This window comes from Sturnira hondurensis, unplaced genomic scaffold, assembly GCF_014824575.4.
Source record: "Sturnira hondurensis isolate 20B ecotype Veracruz unplaced genomic scaffold, ASM1482457v3 Scaffold0010428, whole genome shotgun sequence".
In the NCBI taxonomy this organism is placed as follows: Eukaryota; Metazoa; Chordata; class Mammalia; order Chiroptera; family Phyllostomidae; genus Sturnira; species Sturnira hondurensis.
This window is the reverse complement of record NW_028083059.1, coordinates 1,058,878-1,070,270: the sequence shown is the minus strand read 5'-3', so window position 1 is coordinate 1,070,270 and position 11,393 is coordinate 1,058,878. Positions and strand designations below refer to the sequence as shown.

Sequence of the window (11,393 nt, the reverse complement as noted above, 5' to 3'; positions counted from 1 at the left end):
GTACTTTTAGCTTCAGAAGTTTTGGTTTCTCTTTATAATTTCTATCTCTTTGATACTCTCATTTTGTTTATACGCTGTTGTCTTTTTTTTAATGTCTTTCTCTTTAAGATCCTTGAGCATCCTCAAGCAGTTCTTTTAAAGTATTAGTTTTGTTAAGTCCAATGTCTGGGCTTTTCGCTTACCTTTTTGTTAATTTATTTTGCTCCTCTTACTGCGCCATACTTTCCTGTTTCTTTGTATGCCTTGTGATTTTCTTCGTTGTTGTTGAAAATTGGATTTTACATGGAAACTCTGGAAACTCTTCCCCAGGGTTTACGTGCTCTTTAAAAATGGTTATAGAGTGTCCGTGCTAGGGATTAGTCTGCAGTGAAAGCTTAAGGTCTCCTCAGGCTTCATCCAAGCCAGTGTCTTTTCCTGAGCATGTGGGGTGGCTTTCTAAATTCTCCCATGTACAGGGTTATTTTTAATGCCCCCCCCACACCTGCAAAAAAGCCCAAAACAAAACAAACAAGAAACAGGTGCAGCTTCAGCTCCCTTAAACATCCTGGAAGCTGCTTCAGTTGGTAGAGGTTAGGACAAAGGCATCTGGACTCCCTGCCCACCCTCTCAGTGATCCAAGCAGCGCCCACAGAGAAAACATGGAACCTAAATACTTGAAAGTTCCTTACTGTCCACTTTGGCTCTAGTAAGTTGTGCCAGGAATATTTGCCACAGGAAGAAAGGTGGATGGGGACCAACACACTGACTGCTGAAATAAACTGCAATTTACCAGCCAAGCTGTTCCCCAGAAGCTGCAAGTGTTCAAATAAACTCCAGAGTTTCAAAATCCGGGCTGTTCTTGTCAGGATAATTGTTGTCCAGGTGGAGGTGGATTCTGGCAGCTTCCAACTCCACCATTTTCCCTGATACACCCCTCCTGCAGACTGTATTAGAACGAAGAGAGTTACTGTGGCCCTGAGGCAAGAGAAAGATTGTATTATTGTCTTTCTCAGGTAAACACCCAGTGTTTTTGATCTTTATTGATGGGGACTGATAATAATGTGTCTGCCAAGTCAAAAGCCACATGCAAAACCCCAGAGGCTACTGCCAGAGGCTCTGCTGATCTGTTCGAGTAAAGCAGCCGCCCTCAGGGCTATCCTCCTCCTGTTCTCATCCAGTTGGCTTTAGCTCCCCTTCACTCTGACTTCAGACTTTGACAGCTTTTCTCGAATTGCTAACTGGCGACCACAGACATGTCATTCTATTTTATTTTTTTAAGCTTTCCAAAGCAGTTCACAATAGTGAGCCAATTCCACAATCTTTTAAATATCATTGTTTCAATACTGTTCAAGTGCCCCCCCCCCGCCGGCTTTTTCAAAATCCAATGATCCACCTTCCACCTGTAATTCATCCCAAAGTGCCACGGAGAAAACGTTAGTAATTCTGACGTCACCGCCAAGCAGATGTCAGTACCACACACTCGACACCAGCAATGGGCAGCTGGCCGCCAACTGCTTGTGAAGATCCATGTAAACACAAACTTTTTTAAAGCCGGGATTCCATGTTCCTCCAAAGCAGAAACTGAGACAAAGAACTGTGTACAGGGGGTTTACCTGTAAGTGTGATGTCAGGTACCAGCAACGTGAGTTAAGTAGGAGAACAAGAAAGGACGGAAGGAAAACCAATACAAGGATGCACTGTCCAGTCAGCTGATACCAGGCAACAGGTACTCAATTCGGTCAAGACCTTCTAAAAAGCCTTATGAAATGCAGCTCCAAATGGTTCTGCTTTGGAAATCGAAGGAGGAAGGACCTCCTTTAATCCATGGGTCAAGGGTAACCCCTATACCCATGGACCTTAGCTTCCCCTCACGTCTGGTTGTGAATTCCTGAATGCGGAGTGGATCCAATGGGCATTCTGCACTGAAGGACCAGAGCTCTAGGTCAGAAAGGGACACATACTTGCCGAGGGCCCCAGGCAAAGCACCTCCCCAAACACGGTCACGGTCCCTGTGGAATTTGTCACTCTAGCAGTGGCTGAAAGAAGAAAGGGCAAAGGGGATTTTGAGAGTGCACAAGAAGAGCCTAGTGCTACTCGGCATAGTAAAAGCTTCCGATCACATCAGAGGGCATTGCTGGTTGTACCTATGTATAGCCTTTTTCCACCAATGAAGCAACTCAACTGGAGAAGCAATTATATAGTATTAATCAAGCTGACTTTAGGGCCTATAAAGAAACACCAATGTTTAAAACCATTAGTTCTGTTCAGTATGCTTTCAACAGACATCATCAGTAACTAGTAAAATACAAATTCTTTTTGTAGTTTGTAACACAAATAGGAAAACACACCTAAAAAAATGACTTCACTTGTAAATAGAACAGCCCTTGCTGGCAGCCTACAAGCTTACCGAGTTTATCTTTGGCTGTTGTTGCCCACAACACGTTTTGTGCCCTGGACAGAGTGGCCACTTCACCGTGTATGACCGCTGGAGGCTTCTTCCTTTCTCTGGGCCCTGGAAGCCGGGGTAACAAATTTGGCTTTATCGCATAGCTGACTTGAGTTTGAGCAGGGTGTGATCTCTCTGAATCTCATTTTTCTCACTTGTAAAATGGGAAAAGTACTACTTAATTCATAAGGGTTTTGTGAGAAATAATTATGTGTGAAATGCTTTACATAGTGCCTGGTACATACTAGGTATTCAGTGTTACTTTAGGGTCCAGCTGAGATAATAAAGTTAATTATGCAACTTTGAACAGTTTTTTTTTTTTTAAATAGCCTGCTTACAATGTCTTTCTGCATTTCTGTGAGTCAGGGAGAGCATCAGAGTTACTACTACTATAATTATTATTTACAGGCGCCTGAAAGTTGAATGACTTGACCAAGGCCTCGCGTGAAGTAACTGGCGGGGCCATGCCCCAGGTGTTCGGACCCAAAGCCCATGTTCTTTCTGATACTCCATACCAGCCCCCGGCTCCCTGCACCCTTCCCATCACACTTCCCATCACTCCTCGGCTCAAAAGAGAAACGGGTAGGGTTCTCAACCCCCCACCCAGTGCCTGACCCAGTGGGGGCCTCCGCTGTTTCCGTGTGTGCGTCCTGACTCCTCAGCTGAACGCAACTCCTCGTCTATCTGAGGAAAGGGGCTGTGCTTTGTGCCGCGTCAGTTTGACCACAGGTCCTAAATGACTTTAAACTCACACCAAGTGCTTAGTAAATATCCAGTAAGTTCAGTTCTCTTGCTCCTTCAAAGAAGTCTTAGGTTATGAGAAACTTCATAGCTGTCCCCAGGTGAGATGAACGTTGTGAAGGGTATGAACTGTTCAGGAACATTTTTGAGAAAACACTTTGAGGCACTTTTAAATATTTCAGCACTGGAATTATCAGCACGCCACTGCTGCTCGTGTAAATGTTTGAAGTTGAGTCATGAGACACTAGGAAACATTTGGCCATTAAATGACCTGGAAAGATTCACTTACTGCTAGAACAAGGTCATATTTGAAGTCTTAAAAAAATTACATTTCCATATAGAGAAAACACTGAACAAATGCTTATATGCTAGGCATGTGCTATGTGCTTTACACCTATTAGATTTTAAACAAATCAACTTTAAGGCATAACTTACATACAATACAAATCTCCAATTTAGTGTAAGTTTGATGAATTTTGTTATGGTCAAGCTTATCGGTATTGGTATTCCTCAGTTCTTAAATTGTTTTAGAATGTTTTTATGTGAATGAATTGAAATTTTAGAAAACGTTCGTTGTTTTATCTTCTGTATTTTGTGCAGAAGGGGGGAGGAAACATATTATTTGGGATAAAACAGTCCAATTGGTCTCAGCATAGCACAGAATTAGCCATTATTCTAGAAACAGAAGAGTTATCGTAACTTCTTCCCACTAGAAAGCTACCTCATATCTGACAGTATTACAGTGCTGAGCGGAACAGAAAGGCATCCACGTCTGTGGTATCATGGAGGTAGAAAGCACAGAAGTCAGTGACAGCAACTGGAGACTGATGTAGAGGGTACTTGTTAAGGCACATTTTAAAATAAAATAAAACACCTTTGTTATATAAAAATACAGCCGACTCTGTATTTTGATTTATGAAAAATAAATTTATTACATAACACCTTGTTTTTAACAATGTTCAATTTTCTTTTAAATTCAGAATACTTGTGTCATTCAGTAAAATAGTTTGATACAGTACATTGTATGTTATAGGTTTTTTTTCCTCAAAAATTCTAAGGCTCTCCTACTCCTTCTCCTTTGCTGAAGTAAGGGCACCCTAAACAACGTGCGAACAAGTTCTTAAAAAGAAAATTAACTGAACAAAATTTTAATAGCACTACTTCAACCAGCTTTAAAATCAGGACAAAATATCTGAATTGGATGCCGCACCTTTTTAAGGAAGTTACCATTCATGCTTTTTCCATCTTAAAGCATGCTCACAAATCAGCAACACCAACAGGAAAAAACCAAAAAAACACTGTCTATGACAATCGTCTCAGTTTGTTTCCTGAACCAAACAGGTTTATATCAATGACAACGTATTTAATTATTATCAAATAGCAGCTTTAATACCAGTCAAGTCATAGATTGAAAATAAAACAAACTTATATAAGTTGGAAATTAATCTTTGGGAATTTTGAAACCTTTCTGGAAAAACTATGTGGCTTTTTGTACTTTCAAAAAAACCCAAGCAATAGTCTTGGTCAAAAAACACTGATTAATGTGGAAAATGAATCAACCCACTGATAAGACACTAAGATGAAAGGTGTACCAAAATAATCTCATTTTGAGTCTTGGTTACTTTGTTAACATATACCGTATGTTTCAAGTACCAGTCAAACTTTTCTCGCGTGTACGATCGGTCAGATGGTGCTGTTACACTGACGGTTCACCACACACAACGACGAATGCTTGCCCCTAGCACACTTCACAGCTTCAACTGCTACAGACTGTCACTGAAAAAACGCATTGGTCAGTCTGAACCATGTCAAGTAAACTATGGAAGTAGCAAATCCACAACACAAACTGTGCTAGCACTTTCTGTTCAAGTCTAACTCCAAAATAGGTACAGTTTGGAAGCCACTACCCCGATCTGTGAAAAGTGGTGGAACTTGGCTACTGGACGTTTTGAATATGTGGCTGCACAGTACATTCTCATGGCCCATACCAGGTTCCCGCGGACAGCTGCAGCCATTCTGCAGCGTTAGCAACAGTGCACTGACAATATTCCAACGCAGCTCAGTACCGGTGTGTCTGATGCGAGTACTGTGGAGGCTGCTGGGAGGTAGCTGAGTAGCCCATGCTGCTCTGTGGCTGTGATGTGCTTGGTCCAGGATTGGGGTAGGCAGCATGTGGATTGGAACGCTAGAAAAGGAGAGTGAGGGAGAGAGGTGATCCGCTTGTTTCTGAGCTGGCTACATCCCAAGCCAGCAGGGCTAACTATGTGTGCTTGAAATGCCATTTATTTCAAGGCGTTAAGAATTTAGAAGTCTTGAACTATGCGCTAGATTTACAATGAAAACCCCAGTTTTAAGATCAGTTTTACTTTATGAAGGTCAGAAATACTGCTACTAAAGAATACTAAGCTGAGCCTCGTACTATGCTGGAGAGTTCTCTTTTTCCTACAACAGTAACACCCTTTCTATGCTGTTTTGTATCTACTTGCTATGTAATAACTAATTTGCTGGAGAGGTTTACACACGAATTTGTTGTATACATTAAGTAACGCAAAGGAACCTTATACACTAGTCTGTTCTTCAATAGAAACCTCCCAACATACACACATGACTAAAGAAAAAAATGAGTATGACAAGAAAAGGAACCACAGAATCCTTTTCTTTGGCATCAAATATTTTTATGCCCTTTAAATTAATGAATCTTATTTTCTATAACAAGGTTTATACAAAAATAAAATCACTGAAATGTAAAACTGGTATTCTTAGTTCTAAAAATAGCACAAAGGGAAAGACCAGGGATAGAGTTTAGACTTCTCTAATTTTGATGTTGTATTATTTTTCCTATTCCTGCACCTGTCTCATGCTATAGGCTCCCAAGACACACTAGAAGAGATTAACCATAATTTATTACTTTCCTCTTTTAAAGCCTGTTTAGTAAGTTATATAATTCTCATTCTGCCAAACCTAGCAAAAATGACATTTTAAAAAGAGTGCACAGAGATGCTGTTTTTGAAATCACCCATTAAAACCAACCACAGGAACAACACCGACAGAAGAACACCACAACCCTTTCTCGGTTTCGGCAGCAAAGGTCAGAGCCATCACCTTGGTGGGCGAAGACATCCTGGAGCCAAGAGAGGGGCACTCTTCCCACCCAGACCGGGAGGAAAAGGCAGTGGAACCGACACCAACCCCACAGACGTCCGCTCTTGACTCCCTGGAAGAGAACCACTGCTATCCGGGCAACGATGCCCACGGTCTGGGGGGCTGGACCTCTCTGTTTACCCAAAGCGAAGAGCTGGCCTCTGATTCTTGAAGTGTGGCAGCGGGCTCTGAGAACCTTAGAAGTTTGATAAGACCTCTTTTTCTCTTTTAGTAGATAAATAACTCTAATTGGTCAAGTTTTTAGTATTCTTCCCCCACTGAAACCCAGGTTCATTGGGAATGTGATTAGAATAAGCAGAGAAGTGGCATACAATTTTCAAAACAGGTCTTTCTGCAAAGGAACTGCCAATGTCACTTGATGGGACCCGCAAGCAGGCAATGGGGCAGCCTTAGCAGTGAGATCTGAGTGGAGTCTTGGGTCTGCTACCAGCTTGCTAGATGAACACACGGAAGTTATTTAGCTTCTACCAGCCTCAGTTTTCTGAAGTGACAGAAAAGCAGCTGGCACGTAGTAAGTACTCAACAAGCTCTTGCACGTATCCTCATCAACAGCACCAGCACAACTCTGAAGTACCTGGGCGCTACAGATGCTACGAAGAATTTTAATGATAATAGTAACGACATGCGTGGTTCATATCATCTTGTAAGTGGTACGTCGGTCTAGCCTCACACACATCTGGTGCCTCGGCACAGATCCTCTTACTCCATCCTTACTGCAGCCTCACACTGACCACCATCCCTACCGCACACACGCGGACACGGAGAACGTCTGAGTCACTCAAGGTAACCTAGGAGCTCGTGGCCTGGCTAGAATATGAGAGCCTATGTTCTTCTTACTCATTACTGTTCCATGATCATTAGTGTTCCAAAACAATGGATACTACAAGGTGGTAAGACTTGTCACGTCTCCTCCTACAACAACAAGGTGGGCTGTGCCCGTCTCATTTTACAGATGAAAAGCTAGATCCAGAAAACGGTGTAACACTTGCCCAAGGTCACACAGCTAACAAATGGCTGGGTCTAAATTCGATTATTCCGAGTCTGCTAGCTCAGAAGTTGAAGCTCCCCGCACTGCACCCCTGTCAACACCTTTTCGGGCCGATAGCGCTTCCTGTCAATGTGTCTCCCTGGGCACAGAAAACTCTTTTCGGACTCACACCCCATTTCCCAGTGGTCACAAACCCATGCAGACACTGACATGCAGACCAGTACAAAACGACCTTGACATACCTGATAGTCTGAGGTCATGATCAGTCCACCTGAGGTAGTGGTAGGAGGAGCGACTCTCACTTTCTTCAGCGGGGGGCCCTGTGCGTGGCTGCTGTCTTGGTTCCCTGGGTGACCGGTGCCGTTAGTGTGGTTATTGCCCTGCTGTTGCTGCTGGTTCTTCTCAATTGGCCAAACAGAAAAATAAAGTTCAACTCAGAAGGAGAACAAAACACACCCAACCTGAAAATGTTATGATAGCACAGACTACAGCAAGAGGCTGTCAACTATACTCTAATACTTACTTTGTCTCCTTTGTCATCAGGTTCTTCTTCTGTTAGAAATTCTCGTTTTGGGTAAGGGATTTGACAACCGGCGAAAACACTAATCACAAGAAAAAAAAGACTTCTCATATACTAATCAATATTTCAAATGCTTCACTTAAGTGGTTTTCATTTTAATCTTTTAAGATGGACTTTGTCTCCATATTTGTAACATAAAAACCTTTCACATAACTGGGACAAGATGAATCTTTTCTTGTCAGTGACATAACAGCAGGTAGTTTAAGGGTTTATCATTGTATAAAATTAATCAATAATCATCTGAGTCAATTTTTTCTTTTATCCCAGCATTAGTCTTTTATTATTGCAACCAAAATACAGATTCCATTCAACATGTCACCAAACACAATTTTTTTACTCTCCCTACCATATTTAAGATAAAAGATGAGAAGACAAGCAACCCAATTAAAAAGTGGGCAAGGGACTTCAACAGACACTTCTCCAAGGAGGACATACAAAGGATCCAGAGACCCATGAAAAGATGCTCAATATTGCTAGCTATCAGAGATATGCAAATTAAAACCACAATGAGATACCACTTTACACCAGTCAGAATGGCTATCATAAACAAAGCAACAAACAACAAGTGTTGGAGAGTTTGTGGGGAAAAGGGGACCCACTGTTGGTGGTATTGCAGACTGTTACAAGCACTATGGAAAACAGTATGGAATTTTCTCAGAAAACTAAAAATGGACCTGCCTTTTGACCCAGCAATTCCACTGCTAGGATTATATCCTAAGAACCCTAAAACACCAATCCAAAAGAACCTATGCACCCCAATGTTCATAGCAGCACAATTTACAATAGCCAAGTGCCGGAAGCAACCTAAGTGCCCATCAGTAAATGAATGGATCAAAAATCTATGGTACATATACACAATGGAATTCTATGCAGCAGAAAGAAAGAAGGAGCTCCTACCCTTTGCAACAGCATGGATGGAACTGGAAAACATTATGCTGAGTGAAATAAGCCAGGCGTTGAAAAAGACAAATACCATATGATCTCACCTTTAACAGGAAGCTGAACAACAAAACAAACAAGCAGGCAAAATATAACCAAAGACACTGAAATAGAAAACAGGGGTACAGTGACCAGAGGGGAGAGGGGAGGGAATTTCAAGGGAAAAAGGGGAAGGGTTTGCAGGAACAAGTATAAAGGACACATGGACAAAAACTAAGGGGGGTGGAAATTGGAGGGAGGTGGGGAGCACTGGGGGGGTGGGCTGGGATGGAAGTAAAGGACAGAAAACTGTACTTGAACAACAATTAAATAAAATAAAATAAAAATTTAAAAAGTAAAAATAAAAGATGGTATGGGGAACACAAAGGTACGTGGGAATGGGATTTGTAATTGGAACACCAACTGCAAGTGAAAGCAGAGCGATCTCAGTGCGTCTGAACGAGCTACAGAGGCACAACCGCCCTTCACGAGTGACCGGACTACTGCTGACACCCTGTGAAGTCCACATGAGACAGGAGCAGCTCTCAGCCACCAAACCTTTAAGTGACACTTCAGTCATCAGAGCTCATTTTTGCTTCTCATAAGGATTTCCTGGGGTCCTCATATAAAGAGTGACAACTGGTAGTTGACAACTAAAAGAAAGTAGGTTTCCCCCCACTTTAGCATGCTGGTGAGCTAATAAATTGATCACTTACTCTGATGTAGGAAGTGGGTCTTCTAAGAAATAGGGATCCTGCATAGCCTGTTCTGAGGTAATTCGCTTTATTGGGTCCATGGTAAGCAACTTCTGAAGCTGAAACCGTAAGTCATAAAAACATTACTGCATTATTTCTCATAGTTGCACCCCTTGGCACACTACGTGGGAGGTATGGTGTATGTTGTTTGAAGAATAACACAATTTGGACAGCACCGATTCCCTCAACTTAAGGAAAAACTAATTATTAAATTTAATGTAGCAATTCACATTTTAGTCATTCTAATACTCATTATCTCATGTGTTTCTCCTGTAAGAAGTAACAAAACTTATATCCTCTTACTCTAGACCAATGAGCTTTCCCCCATATTATCTAAATTGCTTTATCTATTTTAGAAGAGGACTAAAATTCTTCTATTTTTTAAGAGAAAAAGAAGGTTACAACACAAATAACATGCACTAGGCACACGCAGCTATTTAAAAATCAATTTCCTAGTCACAGCAGATACATTTCTCAAGCTCAACAGCTACACGCTGCTTGGGGCCACCCCATTAGGCAGCGCAGCTCATCGGAGAGGGCTCTGGACGGCGCTGCCCTAGTCTGACTACGTATAGGAACTGACGGACAGCGTGCAAGTACTCAGGTACAGCTAGGTAAGGGGACACTCTGGAAAAGAGGTGCTTGGGTTAAAATCCTGACTTGACATTTCTTAGTTGAGTGACTTTGGACAAGTTAGTTAACCCCTTTGTAACCTCATTCATCAACTGGAGACTAAAAATAGTACCTGTTACCACAGATTTGTTTTCAGATTAAATGAATTAATATATGGAAACAATGACAACGGTGCCTGCCATAAAGGAAGCATCTATATTTATGTGTCAGTTGTTGTTGTTATTATTATTACTACACATAGAAATGTCACACTAATGTGAAAGTTCAGCTTTTTTTTTTTGGTTAAAACATAGTTTACCAAAGGCTCTTCTTTGATTTTAGTATATGATTTAAGAGATTACTCAGATAGTGGTCTCTTAGCTTCTAGTCTCTGATGCTGTATGATGCCGTGTTTTTCAGACTTTAGAGTCTAACAGAACCACCCCAGGGAGGGCTTCTTAAAATAGACTGCGAGACCCTACTCCCAGAGCTCCTGCTGGTCTACCTGGGCAGGAGCCCAAGATCTGCATTCCAACAAGTTCCCAGATTATTTCAATACTGCTGGACTAGGCCTCACTTTGAAAAACAAGGAACTAATAGACACATTGAGCCTTCATGGGAGATAACACAATTAGAGGACAGAAGAACAAAACATATTTAAAAATGCACCTGAAATGCTTGGCATGGTAAGATTTAAATTTAATTTTAGTGATCTGACATTTTAATGAAAGCACTATTGCATTTTCGGAGTTGAAAGGGGAAGCATGGATTTACTATTTAAAATACTCAACAACAGTTTTGATGGAGTTACAGCTGAGCTTTCCAATGGGACCACCTAAGATAGGTCACTGAAGAAAATCAAGCAAACAAGCCGCCAAGGCAGTGATGGCGGCACTGAGAGTCACCTCGGACTACACTGAGGGGCAGTGAATTGAGGGGAAGAGTAATTCCCCTAAACAGTAACTTTTGACCTATCGCCATTATCATTATTTTGAAGAATAAATAAGTCCACACTTTTGAAGGATCTAACCTTCTAATCTGGGTCCTGGTATGAGTACATTATAATAAACATTATTTGAATAATAATACATCGTGTGGTAATATAATATGTTAAGCACTGTCTTTAAAATTGCTGGTAAGATATGAAATATGCATGACAATATAAAAATAAGTAGAAGATGCAGAAGCAGAAACAGAAGGAAAAGAAAAGCA

The 11,393-nt window shown here is 41.4% G+C and overlaps 1 protein-coding gene across 5 annotated transcripts in view; it reads right to left on the bottom strand.

Annotated features, from left to right (window-relative positions):
• Window positions 1–4,820: 4,820 nt before the first annotated feature.
• The window catches only part of CDK8 (cyclin dependent kinase 8), a 138,174-nt gene continuing 131,601 nt past the window's right edge, over window positions 4,821–11,393 (bottom strand). For 4 of the 5 annotated variants that reach the window (XM_037058863.1, XM_037058861.1, XM_037058864.1 and 1 more), the window contains 4 exons: window positions 9,531–9,628; window positions 7,840–7,918; window positions 7,559–7,717; window positions 4,821–5,351 (listed from right to left, as the gene is read on the bottom strand). In XM_037058863.1, the coding sequence (XP_036914758.1) occupies window positions 5,226–5,351; window positions 7,559–7,717; window positions 7,840–7,918; window positions 9,531–9,628 (462 nt within the window). In that variant the 3' untranslated portion in view covers window positions 4,821–5,225. The remainder of the gene's footprint in view (window positions 5,352–7,558; window positions 7,718–7,839; window positions 7,919–9,530; window positions 9,629–11,393) is intronic. The other variant, XM_037058862.1, reaches the window with a different exon arrangement.